At 31.9% G+C, this 21396-nt stretch overlaps 3 protein-coding genes across 3 annotated transcripts; 1 reads left to right on the top strand and 2 right to left on the bottom strand.

Annotated features, from left to right (window-relative positions):
* Positions 1-308: 308 nt before the first annotated feature.
* On the bottom strand, positions 309-4691 carry LOC130443094 (pancreatic lipase-related protein 2-like). The gene is made up of 7 exons (XM_056777555.1): positions 4640-4691; positions 4467-4578; positions 4263-4411; positions 1065-1313; positions 780-1004; positions 554-722; positions 309-498 (listed from the first exon to the last, which is right to left on the bottom strand). Exons 1-7 carry the CDS (start codon positions 4689-4691, stop codon positions 441-443), a joined length of 1014 nt encoding a protein of 337 aa, XP_056633533.1. The 3' UTR covers positions 309-440.
* Positions 4692-6121: 1430 nt separating this feature from the next.
* Positions 6122-8835, bottom strand: LOC130443092 (serine protease 7-like). Its single transcript, XM_056777554.1, has 6 exons — positions 8647-8835; positions 8421-8494; positions 8220-8286; positions 7087-7258; positions 6819-7018; positions 6122-6577 (listed from the first exon to the last, which is right to left on the bottom strand). The coding sequence occupies exons 1-6, from the start codon at positions 8702-8704 to the stop codon at positions 6183-6185; spliced, it is 966 nt and encodes a 321-aa protein (XP_056633532.1). The 5' UTR covers positions 8705-8835; the 3' UTR covers positions 6122-6182.
* Positions 8836-9732: 897 nt separating this feature from the next.
* On the top strand, positions 9733-20587 carry LOC130442551 (cell division cycle protein 16 homolog). Its single transcript, XM_056776748.1, has 11 exons — positions 9733-9912; positions 10087-10236; positions 10300-10473; positions 10531-10693; positions 11964-12422; positions 12482-12571; positions 14962-15118; positions 15177-15329; positions 18755-18914; positions 18979-19171; positions 20348-20587. Exons 1-11 carry the CDS (start codon positions 9847-9849, stop codon positions 20524-20526), a joined length of 1944 nt encoding a protein of 647 aa, XP_056632726.1. The 5' UTR covers positions 9733-9846; the 3' UTR covers positions 20527-20587.
* Positions 20588-21396: the final 809 nt, after the last annotated feature.

Below are 21396 nucleotides of genomic sequence, written 5' to 3'. Positions count from 1 at the left end.
AAAAACTGACAGAATACTACGAAAACACAGAAAAAACTTGACAGGAAACTATAAAAAATGAAAATAGGTTAAAAAGTAATGACTTCCCATCAAACATTGACACATATGTCACTATTTTGAGGTTAGTTTTCCATAAATATACTCGAATCAGTCGCAAACTTCAAGTTTGTCATCTCATTTTCCTTCTTCTTTCTTATTATGGAGGAATTCGATGAAATACCAAAAAATTCTCGTCGTTTAAAAAACTTTTGACGTATTTATCATTATTTCGAGGTTAGAAACAAAATATTCGAATAAAACAAAAATTAAATCGGAATAAATTTTATTCGACTCCACGAATCGATTCGTAATCGCAAAAATGAAATGTTCGATTCGAATAATTACAAAAAACATTTTCACACGTGTCTCCACAGTGGCATTCAAGAATTTTTCGTAAATTTCTAAGTTTTAGAAAACGGCGATTCTCGATTGGTCTTCAAAAAATAATCCCCTCTAGCCCTACAAATTGAAAAAAAAAATCAAATCGAACTCGTCTAATCGAGTTAAAACTCACTCAAAATCCACGTACAGTCCCATACTAGTCGTCGGTCCGTACTCGAAATTATTGCATTCCCCTCGTATGTAATTCTCCCACGTCGGACAAGGCGTCGCGTCTCGAAACGCGTCCGGGTTTATCACCGATTCGGCGAAAAATTGATAAGATCTCCAATGACTACAAAACACTAAAAATCCCTTTTACCAAAAAACGCCAAACCCTTCGAAATCGCATAAAAACTCACGTGGCTCGATTAACGATCCGGGATTTCTAGCTTCGATTTCCTTTACTGTACATCCCGGTTGGGGGGCGATTCCTCGATTCGGCCAAAAATCGACGTGTCCTACCGACGTCGGATAACCGAAAATTCCGGCGTCGCTATGTATGACGTCGACGAAATCCGCATCTCCGGCGTCTAGTTTCACATCGTTCGGCCATTTCGCGAACAAAGGACCCGCCGGATCCATCCCTGAATAATAATTATAACGCCGAATCGATTATAATCGAACATCGAATCGTATTGATTTACCTGTTATCCTTCGTATCCTGCCGCTTTTGACGGTTTGCGCGCACACTCCGGCCATCTGAGCGCCCAGACTTAGTCCCGTCAGATGTAGGCTGGGTAAATGGAGACCTTTCGATACTAAATAGTCGACGAATTTGGCGGTGTATTTACCTACTACCATCGTATTTTTGGCGGCTGTTAGATACCAAGGACCGGCTTCTAAACGTTGGGCGTCGACGAATAATACGTTGTAGTCTTTTCTTTGGAGGAACGCTGTGAAAAGGAAAAGTTTTTTTGCGCAAAATGGATAAATTACGATCCTGGATGGAGATCACTTGGAATAGCATTGACGTGTTGGTATACTACAAAACAAGCTGACAGAATACTACAACAAAACAGAAAAAACTGACAGGAAAATACAGAAATCTGACAGAATAACAACAGAAACCACAAAAATCTGACAGAATACTACAAAAAACCAGAAAAAATTGACAGTATACAACTAAAACCTCAAAAGTCTGATAAAATACTAGAAAAACTGACAGAATACTACAAAAACTGTAAAATACAAGAAAATACTACAAAAATCTAACAGACTGCTACAAAAAACAGCAAAAACTAACATGAAATTTCAAAAAACTTATAGAATTCATCAAAAATCTGACAGTATACAACAAAAACCACAAAAATCTGACAGAATAATACAAAAAAAAACAGAAAAAACTGTCAGGATCTACAGAAATCTGACAGAATACTACAAAAAACCAGAAAAAAACTGACAGTATACAACTAAAACTACAAAAGTCTGATAAAATACTACAAATACTGACAAAATACCAGAAAATAATTGACACATGACTACAAAAAAGTGACAGTATACAACAAAAACCACAAAAAACTGAAAGAACAATACAAAAAAACAGAAAAAAACTGATAAAATACTACAAAAACTGACAAAATACCAGAAAATAATTGACAGAATACAACAAAACCACAAAAATCTGACAGAATACTACAAAAAATTGACAGGAAGCTACAGATATCTGACAGAATACTACAATAAACCAGAAAAAAACTGACAGTATACAACTAAAACTACAAAAGTCTGATAAAATACTACAAATACTGACAAAATACCAGATAATAATTGACAGAATACTACAAAAAATTGACAGGAAACTACAGAAATCTGACAGAATACTACAATAAACCAGAAAAAATTGACCGAATACGAGTAAAACTCCAAAAGTCTGACAGAATACTACAAAAACTGTAAAATACTACAAAATACAAGAAAATACTACAAAAATCTAACAGACTGCTACAAAAAAACAGAAAAAACTAACAGAAAATTTCAAAAAACTTATAGAATCCATCAAAAATCTGACAGTATACAACAAAAACCACAAAAATCTGACAGATTAATACCAAAAAACAGAAAAAACTGTCAGGAAACTACAGAAATCTGACAGAATACTACAAAAAACCAGAAAAAAACTGACAGTATACAACTAAAACTACAAAAGTCTGATAAAATACTACAAATACTGACAAAATACCAGAAAATAATTGACACATGACTACAAAAAAGTGACAGTATACAACAAAAACCACAAAAAACTGAAAGAATAATACAAAAAAACTGATAAAATACTACAAAAACTGACAAAATACCAGAAAATAATTGACAGAATACAACAAAACTACAAAAATCTGACAGAATACTACAAAAAATTGACAGGAAACTACAGATATCTGACAGAATACTTCAATAAACCAGAAATAATTGACCGAATACGAGTAAAACTCCAAAAGTCTGACAGATTACTACAAAAACTGTAATATACTACAAAATACAAGAAAATACTACAAAAATCTAACAGACTGCTACAAAAAACAGAAAAAATAACAGAACATTTCAAAAAACTGACAAAAAAGCAAAAAAACTGGTAAGAATTCAACAAAAATCTAACACAATACTACAAAAAAACATAAAAAACTGTCAGAAACAATAAAAAACCAAAAAAATTTGACAGAATACAACAAAAATATTGACGCAAAACTACAAATTCTTTGAAAAATAAACAGAAATATGACAAAAAATGAAAAAAAAACTGACATAAAATTACAAAAACCGTAAAAGACTGACAGAAAACTACAAAAAACCGGAAAAAACCTGACAGGATAATACAAACAATCCGATAGGTGGTGAAAACAAAATGACAAGAAAATATGTCAATGTTGAGTTTGAGATAAATGTAATAGGTAGCGCTAAGTGTTTTGAATAAAATTTATAATAAAATGACATGACTTTCTGTTCATTATCCTGTCAATTAAACTAAAAAAAGCAAACCTAAAAAAGGAATCGCGATCGTTGATACACATTATAATGTCTAAAATACAAAATGATGAAATTTTTTAATAGAAGCAAGTGGCGACATCTATGATCGTATCTTAAAACCGCATAAAAATGGCGAAACTAAGATTCTATGTAAACTATGTCGATACATAGTTTGGAATACTGTATATAGGTGACGCTACAAGTATTTAATAAAAAGAAACGATAAAAGGACGTAACTTGACTATAATTACATTCAAAATAACCTAAAAATGTATAATATAATGAGGTGTTGACAAAATGGAGTTGATAATTAGAAATAATCGATTTTTTTCAATATAAACAAGTGTCGACATCATTGATCGTGTTTCGAAAGTAAAGCATACAGTTTGTAATACATACAATAGGTGGCGTCACTTATTTTTTATAAAAAAGGTGTTAATAGCATGGGATATTATTGAAACTACCCCGGAAATTAACCTAAATGTGGAAAATATAATCATACGTTGATATAAAGGCGTCAGTCATTCGAAATAATTAATTTTTTTATAAAAACTGTTTCCGACATCTATGATACGGTAGCAAAACTAAAATGATTCAATATTCTCACTGTAGTTGTGTCATTCAAGTTGTATACTCAAAATATTATCGATAGATGGCGCCTCAAGCGAATTTTTTAATTATAATTTGTTTATAAACAAGTGAATGTCTTTCGATTTCATTTTAAGAATTCACCCCCGAGGCAAAAAACGATTTTGAAACGACGAAAGTTTATATAACAGAAAGCGCTTTCACTCACACTTGTTCTAATACTAATAATATACATAAAACTCGATATAGTCGACGAAATTATACGGGGTACGTTCGAAATAAAGTTACCTTACCTGTCCTTATCAATCTCCCAGGCGTCGACTGATACGATTCGAAAAAAGCGTGAAAAAATATCACGGTGGGTTCCGAAAAATTAAAATGAGATTTTCTCAAGCTTTCCTCGTCGTCAATTCTCAAACTACTCGGTTGTAGAGGATTATACCTAAAAAAAAAAAATTATATTTTTCGAAATAAACTTTAATAGACTATTAAATCACCTCGTAAATAATTGAAAAGTTATATCTAGGACTGGATCAATTCCGTGACATTTTCCCTTATCGATAGGAAAAAGTTGTACGTAAGCGTCTTCTATACTTACACCGGGTGGTCCTGAAAAGGATTCGGTTAATTTTTAAAACGACCCCCGTATACTTTCACCGTATATATTTACCCGGTAACGATCCTATGAAACAGAGTAGAGAGAAATGCGATAATAGACCCATAGTTTATGGTACCGAGATTCTGAATCGCGATTTAATACGTTCGCAACGGTCATAGGGGGGCTGATATCCACTCTCCTCAACCATAAATTCGTATTGATAACAAGGACTCGTGAAACCGTAATCATGACACCAAATCAAATTAGTGGAAAAATCAGGTTGAATTTTTAATTAAAATAATAAAAAAAATATGAAATTTAATCGAGGTATATACGTGGTTAAATCAATATGATTAATTAAATTAAATAAAAAATTATAATTTGAAACGGTAAAGGACTAACAATGTCTTCCGTATTGTTGTATACCAACCTACGCCATCTTTTATCGAGTAGAAGTATTAAAGTCGTTAGTTATAGTTCTAAATCGCGACCGTATACTTGGAATACGAACCGTAAGATGGCGTATCGTCAATAAATTATTATTATTATTATTTTAAATACCTTACAAACGAATTTCTTCGAACAAAAATAATTAATATTATTATTGTTTTTAGCATACTTTCGTTGTAAAACTGTATTTTCAATTATTACATCAAAAAATCGAGATCTTGACACGCTCGTATGAAGATTTGTATATTTTAAAAACCATTCGAGATATCGATTTATTTTTCACATGAATCGATTTATAAAACATGTGTCAAACAGGGGGAATTTATAAAGTTCTATCTCGTAATTTCGTCGATTTTTTTACATTTTTCATAAAAAAAATCGAAGTATGTAGTACGGAGGGTATTCAAAGAGTTGTGTATTTCGTTGTTTTTCAATATTTCTATTAAAACACGTACAATTTGTATTACGGGGGGTATTTGAAGAGTCCTTCATCTGTTTTTTTCCTATAAAAGCATAATTTTTGATTACAGGGGGTATTTATGAAGTATCTCGTATTACGGGGGGTATTTGAAGAGTCCTTCATCTGTTATTCGTTGTTTTTCCAATTTTTTCCTATAAAAGCATAATTTTTTATTACAGGGGGAATTTATAAAGTTCTATCTCGTAATTTCGTCGACTTTCTTACATTTTTCATAAAATAAACCGAAATCTGTACTACGGGGGATATTCAAAGAGTTGTTTTACGTACTGCGTTGTTTTTCAATACGTACAATTTGTATTACGGGGGGTACTTGAAGAGTTCTTCATCTGTTTTTCGTTGTTTTTTCCTATAAAAGCATAATTTTTTATTACAGGGGGTATTTATAATGTTCTATCTCGTAATTTCGTCGGCTTTCTTACATTTACATTACAAAAAAAATCGACGTATGTAGTACGGGGGGTATTCAAAGAGTTGTTTTACATACTACGTTGTTTTTCAACACGTACAATTTGTTACGGGGGGTACTTGAAGAGTTCTTCATCTGTTTTTCGTTGTTTTTTTCCATTTTTCCCTATGAAAGCATTATTTTTTTGTTACGGGAGGTTTACGAAATAAATCGAGAAATTATTCGACTTATTTATTTAAGAATTCAATACAAAAAAATCTCACGGGGTAATAATTTTATCAAGGTTTGACAGTTTCGTGTACCCATTTTACGAAATCCATAACTCTGGTATATACAGCGGGATTAACGCCGCACACCGTACCGCCGAAGGATACTACACCGACTTGGAACCATCTCGCTTCCTTACCATATTTAATCATCAAAGGACCCCCGCTGTCTCCGGCGCACGTATCCTTTCCGTCGTCTCCCGCGCAAATTTGCGAATTTATCAATTTTAATCCTTCCGATGAGAAAACTTGTTCGCATACTTGGTTCAATTCAAAAGAAATATCCACGGTTCGCTTATGCGTAGTATGTTGATAATTCTCCATCAATCCCCAACCGGCCGTCGTCAATTCGATCGAGTTCGTTAATTCGTGTTCCGGTTCCGGTAAACATATCGGTTGGATATAAGCTGAAAATAAACGCGATAATAACAAAAGTATGTTCGTTAATACTTTTTCCGATATTCCTTTTTGTTTGTCCCACATTAATAATCTCGTCAAATCGATAAAATGACATTAAAATTCATATTTACGACTAAAAATATTTAAAATTCCATAAAATTAGACGTTTTTTATTAATTTTTTTTATAACTATTATACGAGGTGCGTTCGAAAATTTCGATTTCGTTATACGAAAATAAAATTACTGACTTGAAAATTTCACTTCTTCTTTTAATCTCACTAAAGCGATATCGTAAGGCGCGTTATCGTCATTTTTATACGTGGGATGTACGATATATTCTTCGATTTCGGCAGTTATAGGCTTTAAGTTGCATATTTCATCGCCTTTTTTATTTTTCCCGCAATCGATTTCGTTTTTCGTATCGTGCTCTCCCAATACGATCGAAGTACTAAAGAAAAAAAATCATAGTTACAATCGAATTTATTTCCAACAAAAAAAAATGAAGGTAAAACTCACAGTTTTCCGTATTGCTTTGGTATTCTGGCTACGCAATGGGCGGCCGTTAACACGTACTTAGAATTGATTATCGACCCCCCGCAACCCCATTTCTTATTACCCTTAGAATTCGTATAACCCAATAAAGCCATCCATGGAAATTCGTTGATCAAAGCCTCCCTACCGCCGAAAACTATAAATAATTACATTGTAAAACGAATATATACCAAAAATTGTCAATATATACCGATATACGTCAATATACATTGATATCTAACAATATATGTCAATATCTACCGTTGTATGATAATATATGTTGATATCTGTCAATATATATGGATATATGTCAATATTTATGGATCTACGTCAATATACATCGATATCAGTCAATATATATCGATATACTTCAATATAGTTTGATATCTGTCAATATCTTTGGTTACATGTCAATATTTATGAATATATGTCAATATCTACTGAGATATGTCAATATACATTGATATCTGTCAATATATGTCAATACCTATTGATATATGTCAATATCTACCGATGTATGACAATATATGTTGATATCTGTCAATATATAGGGATATATGTCAATATTTATGGATCTAAGTCAATATACGTCGATATCAGTCAATATATGTCGATATACTTCCATATAGTTTGATATCTGTCAATATCTTTGGTTACATGTCAATATTTATGGATATATGTCAATATCTACTGAGATATGTCAATATACATTGATATCTGTCAATATCTATTGATATATGTCAATATCTACCGATGTATGACAATATATGTTGATATCTGTCAATATATAGGGATATATGTCAATATTTATGGATCTATGTCAATATACGTCGATATCAGTCAATATATATATATATATATATATATATATATATATATATATATATATCGATATAGTTTCATATCTGTCAATATCTGTGGTTAGATGTCAATATTTATGGATATATGTCAATATCTACTAATATATGACAATATCTGTTACTATATGTCTATATATATGGATATATGTCAATATCTACTGAGATATGTCAATATACGTTGATATCTGTCAATATATGTTAATATCTGTCAATATATATTTATGTATGTCGAAATCTGTCAATAACTCCTGAACATACCCCTTCTGATAAGGCTGTTGGTGCCGGGTTTGGGGGTGGTGCATTCTTGACATTCATTATCGGCTTCCTAAAACCAAATAAATCCAAAAATGTCGTTGGAAAAAAATAAAATTCAACCTTGAAACGTGAAGGATAAATTGTCTTTTAAAAGTTTTTAAAATTACTTGAAAATAGATCTAAAAACGATAGAAAAAAATTAACCTGATATCCACAGCTGCTGTTACCAGGGATAGTGGGGTTTTTCTGAAAAATCGCGTTATCGCCATCTGCTAAAACTAAAAATAAACACGTTGTTTGGAATATTTTATAGAAATTCATTGTTTACTGGGCTAGTACGAGCCTGCTTTTTATTAATGAATATATAAAACTATTTCATACACGCTGTATGATGTGGTTAATATTTAAAAAAAAATGGCATTGCTCTTACTTATATTATGAGTAAAAACAGCACAAATTATACCCACATCACGTATTGAGAGTAACATATTTCAACACTGATTTATTTTTTTCGAAAATTTTGCGGTTTTATACAAAGCAATTAACATTCATAAACTATTTTTAGAAATTGCAGGTGTGTAAAACACATTTTCTAAAGAACAACTACTTATTGAATGATATTGGAATTAGTTTGCAAGAAATTTTGCATAATAATGAACCAGATTTCAATTAAAGAATTAAACGTCAAACTATAGGGAGATTTAACGAAATTATATCGCCCAGTTTGGAATTTACTTAAAGATAATACCAATGAAGCGATGCATTTTGATAAAACGGTGTATAAATAATACGATTTATTTGAGTATACACATAAAAATAGTTAACTTTGTTAATAAAACTTGACGATATTTTTCTTTTGAGTACAAAAAAATTTTGTACGACCCTGTATGAAAATATGTCTGCATTATTATAAACTTCTGGAAATACCATAATTGTAGTTATTCGGGAAAGAAAATGTTACACAATACGTAATTTCTGATAATTATACGTTCTACAGGGTGATTTTTAAATGTTATACATAAAAATAAATAATCTCAATTAAAAGATTATTACAAAAAGAAGAATCCAGAACACAGATTAGATTGAAAATCCAGTCATATAATTCCTATAGAGAAAAATGCTAAACATTAAATTAGGGTAAGTTATCTAATGAAATATTATCAATAAAAAAAAAGAAATAAAGAAGAGATTTTATTAAAAAGGTAATATAACTTCGTAGAAATTATATAAATAGAATATTAGATAGAAAAAGCAGTAGAAACAGTGTTACTTAATAAGAAAGTGTATTAGAATCCCAATAAAGTAATAATGAAATATATCGGGTAAATTATCTAGTTAGATATTATTCATAAAACAAGAAGAATAAAGTAAAGATTTTATACAAAAGGTAATATAACTCCGTAGAAAGTGAATAATAAGTTCGAAAAATAGTGAAAATAGTATAAATTAATAACAAAGTGAAATAAAATTTGACTGAAATATAAAAGTGGCATAATAAGAAACGAGTATATTATCTATAGACATAAAATTTATAAAAAAGAAGAAGAATATATTTCGACAGTTTGTTATAAATAAGTTTAAAAATGGTATTATATTTAAATTGTTAAACAGTTAATTTAATAATAATAAAATGAAAACAACAAACAACGTTAACGTGGATAATTACAGAAAATTAGTTCAAACCTATATCGATTTGGTAAGTAGAAAACGAATATAAACGTGTTTGACGAATTGTTTAATTTTAGGTCTCTTTTGTTAGAAAATTAGTTTTATACAACAAAAGAGACCTAAAATAAAAACCATACATTAACTAAAACGTACAAAAAAGGTCTAAGAAATTAAAAATTCGTATTTTGTGATGAAATTTCAGCATGTGTATAGTACGGCGTTATTTTGGGCCGACAAAGTAGTAGCATTAACCTCAAATCCGAAAGATATATATTGTTTAGCACAATGTATGTACCTTTTAAAGCAGTACCATAGGGCTACGCATCTATTAAAATCGAAAAATTTAGATAAGGTAATTAATTACCTGATATATGTAATTAATTATAGTTTGTTTATGATATTGGTTTTGTTGTAGACTAACCTACAATGTACGTATTTGACGGCACGTTGTTTGTACGAAGCGAACGAACTAGTAGAAGCCCTAAAAGTCGTTAATAATATAGATAATGTTAGTTCAGTATCGAAGGATGGTTTTTCATCACCTTTCAATAATTCCACCCCGGTTGTATTCGAAAATAGCCCGAAAAACGTGAGTAATGAACAATTAATTTTCGTTATTCTGATTGCGTGCGTTTTTTTTATTCAGCAAGCTTATTCGGCCTTTTTGCTTCTGAAGGGGAAAATTTTGGAGGGTATGGATAATAGGGGCCTAGCGGCGGACTGTTATAAACAAGCTTTGTACATGGACGTTTATTGTTACGAAGCTTTCGATTCTTTGATAAAATATCAGATGTTAACCCATCTAGAGGGTGAGTAAATATTTCTATTATCCACTTGTTATAATTTTTTTTTTCAAATTTATTGTTAAATTTGTTAAATGCTTTGTCATTTGTATTTTTCTTCCTACCTAGTTCATTTTACGTTATTTTTTTTTCACTTTTATGTTACGGGTGTTAAACTAAAAGTTCTATTTTTTTCCATTTTTTCGATTAATAATATATAGATTGTTTTACAGTGGGTGTACAAAATGTTTTATTTTGTTTTTTTTTGTTATTTACCATTTTAATTGAAGTATTACGGGGGCTCAACGAAAAATTCTTATTTTCGTATGTATTATTTATAGTATACAGTGAGTGTTCGAAAGTTTTTTTCAATATTTCACATTTTTTGGAATTAAATATACACTTTGTATTGCGGGTGGTATACAAAAAGTTTTCTTTCTCATTTGCCATTGTTTTTTTACTCACGTTTTGTGTTACAGGGGACGTACCTGAAGTTCTTATTCATTTTGTTTTTCAAATCAAATATAAATTTTATATTACAGGGGGTACGTCAAAAGGTATTTCTTGTTTATTTTTATATTTTTTATGAATGAAACGTACATTTCATGTTACGGGGGTATTTAAATAGTTTTTTTCATATTTCAAATTTTCTAGGATTAAAACTTACATTTTGTATTACCGGGGGTGGTTGAAGAGTTTTTTCATGATTCTCATTGTTTTTTAATTAGTTCACAAAAAAACATTCTTTTTATGTTACGGGGGGTTGTTGAAAAGTTTTTTCGCGATTTTCATTGTTTTTCAGGGGGAAACGTGAAAAGTTATTTCTTGTTTATTTTCTTCTATTTTTTATGAATAATACACACATTTAGCATTACAGGGGGTATGTAAAAAATTCGTAAAATCGTCGATTTTATCACATTTTTCATAAAAAAAATCGAAATATGTAGTACGGGGGAGTATTCAAAGAGTTGTTTTACATATTTCGTTGTTTTTCAATATTTCTATTAAAACACGTACAATTTGTATTACGGGAGGTACTTAAAGAGTTCGTCATCCGTTTTTCGTTGTTTTTTCTATTTTTCCCTATAAAAGAATTCATTTAACATTACAGGGGGTGTTTATAAAGTTCTATCTCCTAATTTCGTTTATTCAACACATTTTTCATAAAAAACCGAATTCTGTGTTACGAGGGGTATTCAAATAGATTTTTCACGTTATTTTTTAGTACGGGGGGTAGGTGAAAAGTCATTATAAGTCGATAGAACGCGTTTAATATTAGATTGTATGTTTATTTTAGAAGAAGAATTATTAAAATCCCTCCCGATATCCGAAGAATGTTCACCGGAATCGGCGGAAATTTTATACGTTTTGTACGGATCGAAATTGAAAAAATACCATACGCACACGAACAAACCGACTACATTCGACGACAAATCCATCGACATAACGAATAATCCGCATCCTTCAACTGTTCGAACGCCTTCGATCGTAATAACGTCGAGCGTTCTAAAAAACAACGACAAAAATACGAAAAAAACCGACGAAAACGATCAGATGCTCGTCGACGACAGTTCGGCGTCGATAAAATTGAAGAACAGCCTGGATTTGCGCGTCGCCGAAGCGGAAAGGCTGTACTATAATTGCGATTATCGTTCTTGCAGCGCCTTAACCGAAAATATATTGAAAATCGATCCCTACCACGACGGTTGTTTGCCTATACACATATCCTGCCAGGTGGAATTGAAACAAAGCAACAGTGAGTCAAAGGACGCGAAAAAAAAACGGATTTTTTTCGAAATTTTTTTTTTTTTACAGAATTGTTTTCGTTGGCGCACAATCTCGTCGATCTATATCCGAATTTGGCCATTTCCTGGTTCGCCGTTGGATGTTATTACTACATTATAGGTAATGTCGTCGTTATTTCACTCATTTTTTAATTGAAATTTCTTTTAAGCTCGATTTTTAGCGTTTTTCTTTGATCTTTCACCTTTGCTCAATCGATTTTATCGATCTTTTGCCACTGATCAATCGATTTCGTCGATCTTATACGTTTGCTCAATCGATTTCTAGTCTTATTACCTTTGCCCAATCGATTTTAAGCGTTTTCTTCGATCTTTTACTGTTTCTAAATCGATTTGGTACCATTTAATCGATCTTTTCTCTCTGATCAATCGATTTTTATCGTTTATTGTTGATTTTTTACCTCTGCTCAATCGATTTTTGGCGTTTTCTTCGATTTTTTACCTTTGTCCATTCGATTTAATCGATCGTTTCACTCTGCTCAATCGATTTCGTCCATCTTTTACCTTTGATAAATCGATTTCTAGCGATTTTACCTTTGCTCAATCAATTTTAAACGTTTTCTTTGGTCTTTTACTGTTTCTAAATCGATTTGGTATGATTTAATCGATCTTTTCTCTCTGATCAATCGATTTTAGAGTTTATCGTCGATTTTTTATCTCTGCTCAATCGATTTTTGGCGTTTTCTTCGATTTTTTACCTTTGTCCATTCGATTTAATCGATCGTTTCACTCTGCTCAATCGATTTCGTCCATCTTTTACCTCTGATCAATCGATTTCTAGCGATTTTACCTTTACCCAATCAATTTTAAACGTTTTCTTCAGTCTTTTACTGTTTCTAAATCGATTTGGTACGATTTAATCGATCGTTTCACTCTGTTCAATCGATTTTGTCCATCTTTTACCTCTGATCAATCGATTTCTTCTAACTTATACGTTTGCTAAATCGATTTCTAGCGATTTTACCTTTGCCAATCGATTTTAAACGTTTTCTTGGGTCTTTTACTTTTTCTAAATCGATTTGATACGATTTATCGATCTTTTACCTTTGTCCATTCGATTTAATCGATCTGTTCTCTCTGCTCAATCGATTTCGTAAATCTTTTACCTCTGATCAATCGATTTCTTCTAACTTATACGTTTGCTAAATCGATTTCTAGCGATTTTACCTTTGCCAATCGATTTTAAACGTTTTCTTGGGTCTTTTACTTTTTCTAAATCGATTTGATACGATTTATCGATCTTTTACCTTTGTCCATTCGATTTAATCGATCTGTTCTCTCTGCTCAATCGATTTCGTCCATCTTTTACCTCTGATCAATCGATTTCTAGCAATTTTACCTTTACCCAATCGATTTTAAACGTTTTCTTCGGTCTTTTACTTTTTCTAAATCGATTAGGTACGATTTAATCGATCGTTTCACTCTGCTCAATCGATTTCGTAAATCTTTTACCACTGATCAATCGATTTCTTCTATCTTTTTTACCTCTATTCAATCGATTTTCAGTATTTTTACATCTGCCCAATCGATTTTGTACGGTTTTCGATTGTATCGATTACAATCGAACACTACTAATCGAAAGATTATGTTTTTTCGATTATTTCGTCGCTATTGTATCAATTCTTCTTCGTGTTAATCTTCTAGTTCCTATTCCGGCTGGTTATCTTCCATCTGCTTCGTCTTTCAAGCCTCTTATCATATATTCTCCTTCTATCTTCTTTTTGTCTTCAATCTGTTCTATTTTCCATGTCTTTATGTCTATTTCTTATCTATCTGCTTAGTTTTTTCGTCTCCAACCGCTCCTGTTCATCATCTTCCTTGTTCTGTTCTCCAATCTGCTCTATCTTTATTCCCTACATCTCTTAGTCTCTTATCTGCTGCACTTCCTTCTTCCACTACTTTCTAATGCTTTTCTACTATCTGCTCTGCATTTCTACCATCTCTCAAAGTTTTTCTACTATCTTCTAAAGCTTTCCTTCTATCTAGTTTGGATTTCCACTGTATTCTAAAGTTTTTTACTATTCGCTCTGCTTTTCTACTATCTTCTAAGAATTTTCAACTATCTGCTCTGCATTTTCACGATCTTTTAAAGCCTTTCTACTATCTGCTTTGCTTTTCTACTATCTGCTAAGAATTTTCTACTATCTGCTCTGCATTTTCACGATCTTTTAAAGCTTTTCTACTATCTGCTAAGAATTTTCTACTATCTGCTTTGCTTTTCTACTATCTGCTTTGCTTTTCTACTATCTGCTCTGCATTTTCACGATCTTTTAAAGCTTTTCTACTATCTGCTAAGAATTTTCTACTATCTGCTTTGCTTTTCTACTATCTGCTTTGCTTTTCTACTATCTGCTCTGCATTTTCACGATCTTTTAAAGCTTTTCTACCATCTTCGAAAGGTTTTCTACTATCTGCTAATGTATTCTACGATCTTCTTCGTTTTTTTTTCGTCTTGTATGTCGTTTTTATGCGTTCTAACTGATTTTTCATCAGGAAAAAGTGATTTCGCTAGAAGATATTTGGCGAAAGCGACTTGTCTGGATAGATTATTCGGTCCGGCTTGGTTGGCTTACGGACATTCCTTCGCGATCGAAAACGAACACGATCAAGCGATGGCGGCTTATTTCAAGGCGTCTCAATTGATGAAGGGGTGAGCGAAATCGAAGGATTTCCGTCAGAGAACGTTTTGACGATGCGTACGTTTTTAGGTGTCACCTGCCATTGTTGTATATCGGATTGGAATGCGGTTTGACGAACAACGTCCGATTGGCCGATAAATTTTTTCAGCAGGCTCAAAATATAGCGCCCGACGATCCGTTTATAATGCACGAGAAGGGGGTGATTGCGTTTCAAAATTTGGAGTGAGTACATTTGGTATTTTTAATGTTGTTAGTGATGTTATTTTGGTCGAATTAGTAACAAATGTGTTTCCTCAGTGTAGTTTGTTCGAAAATTGACTTTTCTTAGTGTACTGTGATCAAAAGTTGGATTTTATTAGTGCACTTTGGTCGAAAGTTGAGTTTTCTTAGTGTAATTTAGTAAAAAATGTGTTTCCTTAGTGTAATTCGGTCGAAAATTGACTTTTCTTAGTGTACTTTGATCAAAAGTTGGATTTTATTAGTGCAATTTGGTCGAAAATTGAGTTTTCTTAGTGTAATTTAGTAAAAAATGTGTTTTCTTAGTGTAATTTGATCGAAAGTTGAGTTTTCTAAATGTCATTTAGTCAAAAATGTGTTTTCGCAGTGTAATTTAGTAAAAAATGTGTTTTCTCAGTGTAATTTGGTCGAAAATTGACTTTTCTTAGTGTATTGTGATCAAAAGTTGGATTTTATTACTGCAATTTGTCGAAAGTTGAGTTTTCTTAGTGTCATTTAGTCAAAAATGTGTTTTCGCAGTGTAATTTAGTAAAAAATGTGTTTTCTCAGTGTAATTTGGTCGACAATTGACTTTTCTTAGTGTATTGTGATCAAAAGTTGGATTTTATTAGTGCAATTTGTCGAAAGTTTAGTTTTCTAAGTGTCATTTTGTCAAAAATGTATTTTCGCAGTGTAATTTAGTAAAAAATGTGTTTTCTCAGTATAATTTGGTCGAAAATTGACTTTTCTTAGTGTATTGTGATCAAAAGTTGGATTTTATTACTGCAATTTGTCGAAAGTTGAGTTTTCTTAGTGTCATTTAGTCAAAAATGTGTTTTCGCAGTGTAATTTAGTAAAAAATGTGTTTTCTCAGTGTAATTTGTTCGAAAATTGACTTTTCTTAGTGTATTGTGATCAAAAGTTGGATTTTATTACTGCAATTTGTCGAAAGTTGAGTTTTCTTAGTGTCATTTAGTCAAAAATGTGTTTTCGCAGTGTAATTTAGTAAAAAATGTGTTTTCTCAGTGTAATTTGTTCGAAAATTGACTTTTCTTAGTGTATTGTGATCAAAAGTTGGATTTTATTAGTGCACTTTGGTCGAAAGTTGAGTTTTCTTAGTGTAATTTAGTAAAAAATGTGTTTCCTTAGTGTAGTTTGTTCGAAAATTGACTTTTCTTAGTGTACTGTGATCAAAAGTTGGATTTTATTAGTGCACTTTGGTCGAAAGTTGAGTTTTCTTAGTGTAATTTAGTAAAAAATGTGTTTCCTTAGTGTAATTCGGTCGAAAATTGACTTTTCTTAGTGTACTTTGATCAAAAGTTGGATTTTATTAGTGCAATTTGGTCGAAAGTTGAGTTTTCTTAGTGTAATTTAGTAAAAAATGTGTTTTCTTAGTGTAATTTGATCGAAAGTTGAGTTTTCTAAATGTCATTTAGTCAAAAATGTGTTTTCGCAGAGTAATTTAGTAAAAAATGTGTTTTCTCAGTGTAATTTGGTCGACAATTGACTTTTCTTAGTGTATTGTGATCAAAAGTTGGATTTTATTAGTGCAATTTGTCGAAAGTTGAGTTTTCTAAGTGTCATTTAGTCAAAAATGTATTTTCGCAGTGTAATTTAGTAAAAAATGTGTTTTTCTCAGTGTAATTTGGTCGAAAATTGACTTTTCTTAGTGTATTGTGATCAAAAGTTGGATTTTATTACTGCAATTTGTCGAAAGTTGAGTTTTCTTAGTGTCATTTAGTCAAAAATGTGTTTTCGCAGTGTAATTTAGTAAAAAATGTGTTTTTTCAGTGTAATTTGTTCGAAAATTGACTTTTCTTAGTGTATTGTGATCAAAAGTTGGATTTTATTAGTGCACTTTGGTCGAAAGTTGAGTTTTCTAAGTGTCATTTAGTCAAAAATGTATTTTCGCAGTGTAATTTAGTAAAAAATGTGTTTTCTCAGTATAATTTGGTCGAAAATTGACTTTTCTTAGTGTATTGTGATCAAAAGTTGGATTTTATTAGTGCACTTTGGTCGAAAGTTGAGTTTTCTTAGTGTCATTTAGTCAAAAATGTGTTTTCGCAGTGTAATTTAGTAAAAAATGTGTTTTCGCAGTGTAATTTAGTAAAAAATGTGTTTTCTCAGTGTAATTTGGTCGAAAATTGACTTTTCTTAGTGTACTTTGATCAAAAGTTGGATTTTATTTGTGCAATTTGGTCTAAAGTCGATTTTTTTTGTAATCTAGTCAAAAATGTGTTTTCGCAGTGTAAATTAGTAAAAAATGTGTTTTCTCAATGTAATTTGGTCGACAATTGACTTTTCTTAGTGTATTGTGATCAAAAGTTGGATTTTATTAGTGCACTTTGGTCGAAAGTTGAGTTTTCTTAGTGTAATTTAGTAAAAAATGTGTTATCGCAGTGTAATTTAGTAAAAAATGTGTTTCCTTAGTGTAATTCGGTCGAAAATTGACTTTTCTTATTGTACTTTGATCAAAAGCTGGATTTTATTAGTGCAATTAAGTTGAAAGTTGAGTTTTCTTAGTGTAATTTAGTCGTAAATTGGATTTTCTCAATGAAATTTAATCGAAAGTTGAGTTTTCTTAGTGTAACGTAGTCAAAAATGTGTTTTCTTAGTGTAATTTGGTCGAAAATCAGAAATTTCTTGATTTCAGTGTAATTTGATCACAAATAGACATTTTTTTATAGCAGTTTAATCAAAAATTATTTTGTTGGTGCATTTTGGTATAAAATTGGCATTTTTCAACAAATTATTGTCTTAATGTCATTTGGGTAAAATTTATTTTATCTGTGAAGTTTGGTCAAAATTGGTAATTTTTTTATGTAACTGTATCAAAAATCGGCATTTTTTGACGAAATATAGTAAAAAATTGTGTTTTTTAGTGTACATTACACTAAAAAAATCATTTTCTTAAAATTTGACCTTTTCCAACAAAATATGTCCAAAAAATGGTATTTTTTTTAGTCTCTTTTCAGTGCAATTTGATTAAAATTTATTTTCTCTGTGAAGTTTAGTAAAAAATTGTCTTCTTTGATTCAACTTTGGCAAAAATCGGATTTTTCAATGAACTATATTCAAAAATTTGTATTTTAGTGTCATGAAAAAACGAATTTTCACATATTTTTAGTGTCATTTTATTAAAATTCATTTTCTCGGTCAAGTTTGGTCAAAAATCGTCATTCTTTCGTATCATTTTCTCAAAATTTGACTTTTCCAACGAACCATGGTCAGAAATTGAATTTTTTAGTGTCATTTCTTCGAAAAAAAAAATTAATTTTTTAGTGTCACTTTATAAACATTTATTTTCTTGGTGCATTTTAATTTTTACCTGTGCAATTTGTTCAGAAATCGAATTTGTCAATTGCTCAATTCGCCCCCCGCCTCACCCCCTCGATTTCCACCAATAACACACTCGTCCCGCCGATTTTCAGCTACGAAACTGCCGAAATACAATTCCGAAAGGCACTAGAAAGAGTACGACGTATCAGAAAAGGTATAATACCCCAAAGGTGGAGCCCGCTGTTGAATAATTTGGGCCACACATGTAGGAAATTGCAAAAATACGAAGAATCCCTCGATTTCCACAACCAGGTGATTTCGATACGATTTTTAATCGATTATCATTCGAATGAAATCGAAATAATACGTTTTTCAGGCCCTCCTACTACATCCCCAATCGGCAGGTACGTTTGCCGCCATAGCTTACGTCAACGTCCTCATGGAAAATTACGAGGAAGCCGTCGAATGGTTCCACAAAGCACTAGGTTTGAAAAGGGACGACGCATTCAGTACCACCATGTTGAATTACGTCATCGATAAGTTAACCGAAGACAAACTTCCGTATCCGGGTAAGTGATCACGTGATTATTTCGTATATTTCAAAGTGTTACGAGTGTATTTCGAAAAGTTTCACTCTATTAAGTGCGTATTTAATTCTCGATTATTATACCGGGGTCGGACTAAATATTCGTGTGTGATTTCGAAGTTTTAGAGTAAGTGAATGACGTGGTGAAAAGTGACACTGCGACGATGATAAAAAAGGAAAACGACGAAAAGGAGGATAACGAGTCTTGGGAAAGTGATGAAAAACCGACATAACATCCGGTAGTTCATTTGTACCGAAACGAAAATTAGTTTCCAAGTCTTCTGATCGATTAAAAGTAACTAGAACGATGATTATCGAGTGGCGACTGTCGATTTTCCTTCTTTTGGAAAGTAAATATTCGAAATTAATCTCGATATATACGAGGGTGAATCGAAATTATAGTCTAACTCGACTTTGGAGCGACGAATCTCTAAAAGAAGACGAAGATTCGGAAGATTATCGATGAAAAATCACCGCGAAGTGAATCGAAGTGTTAGAAAATCGATATTTTTTGATATAACGTCCGGTAGTTCATTTGTACCGAAACGAAAATTCGTTTCCAAGTCATCTGATCGATTAAAATTGACTAGAACGATGATTATCGAGTGTCGACGGTCGATTTGCCTTTTTTGGGAAATAAATTTTCGAAATAAATCTCGATATATACGAGGGGGAATCGAAATTATAGTCTAGCTGAACTTTGGAGCTACGGATCTCTAAAAAATACGAAGATTCGGAAAATTGCCGATGTAAAATCACCGGGAAGTGAATCGAAGTGTTAGAAAATCGATATTTCGTGATATAACGTCCGGTAGTTCATTTGTACCGAAAGGAAAATTCGTTTCCAAGTCATCTGATCGATTAAAAGTAACTAGAACGATGATTATCGAGTGGCGACGGTCGATTTTCCTATTTTTGGAAAGTAAATATTCGAAATTAATCTCGATATATACGAGGGTGAATCGAAATTATAGTCTAGCTGAACTTTGGAGCGACGAATCTCTAAAAAAAGACGAAGATTCGGAAGTTCATCGATGTAAAATCACCGGGAACTGAATCGAAGTGTTAGAAAATCGATATTTCGTGATATAATGTCCGGTAGTTCATTTGTACCGATCGATAAAATGAACCGATATGTATAAAAATGTCTCTCTTACAGATTGTCCCGAGGAAATACCGAAATTCAACATAGAACCGAAAATATCGGATTCGACTGCCAGCGAAAGTATGGCGGAATCGTCGAATTCCGTTATACCGAGCGTTAATAACGAAATGTCCGACATGAGTATGAGCATAGAGGTTGATATGGTCGACGCTAGTGATATAGTTAAAGAATGATTGTTAATTTTCATTTCCTATTCTGATTAATTTGTGTTAATAGATATTGTGTTTCATTCGACTTACATTTATTTTCGAAAACAACCCGAAAAGCGCGATTTTCCAACGTTTGGGCCGATCTACAAATCCCCGAGTCAAAATTGAGTCTCCTAAGACTCTAAAATCCAAATTACGTTGCTCTAACATGTTTTTTCCAGTGTATGAATCGAAATTGACTCAAAAATAGATCATTTTGACTGATCTACAAGTACCTGAGTCAAAATTGAGTCTCCCAAGACTCTAAAATCCAAAGTACGTTTCTGTAACATGTTTTCCCAATGTTTGAGTCTAAAGTGACTCAAAAGTAGATAATTTTCACTCGATCTACAAGCCCTCGAGTCAAAATTGACTCTTCCAAGACTCTAAAATCCAAATTACGTTGCTCTAACATGTTTTTCCAGTGTATGAATCGAAATTGACTCAAAAGTAGATCGTTTTGACTTGATCTACAAGTACCTGAGTCAAAATTGAGTCTTCTAAGACTCTAAAATCCAAATTACGTTGCTCTAACATGTTTTTTCCAGTGTATGAATCGAAATTGACTCAAAAGTAGATCGTTTTGACTCGATCTACAAGCACCCGAGTCAAAATTGAGTCTTCTAAGACTCTAAAATCCAAATTACGTTGCTCTAACATGTTTTTTCCAGTGTATGAATCGAAATTGACTCAAAAGTAGATCGTTTTGACTCGATCTACAAGCACCCGAGTCAAAATTGAGTCTTCTAAGACTCTAAAATCCAAATTACGTTGCTCTAACATGTTTTTTCCAGTGTATGAATCGAAATTGACTCAAAAGTAGATCATTTTGACTGATCTACAAGTACCTGAGTC

This window comes from Diorhabda sublineata, chromosome 4, assembly GCF_026230105.1.
Source record: "Diorhabda sublineata isolate icDioSubl1.1 chromosome 4, icDioSubl1.1, whole genome shotgun sequence".
Taxonomy (NCBI): Eukaryota; Metazoa; Arthropoda; class Insecta; order Coleoptera; family Chrysomelidae; genus Diorhabda; species Diorhabda sublineata.
Note: the sequence above shows the minus strand (reverse complement) of the source record. Positions and strands in the feature narration are given on the sequence as shown.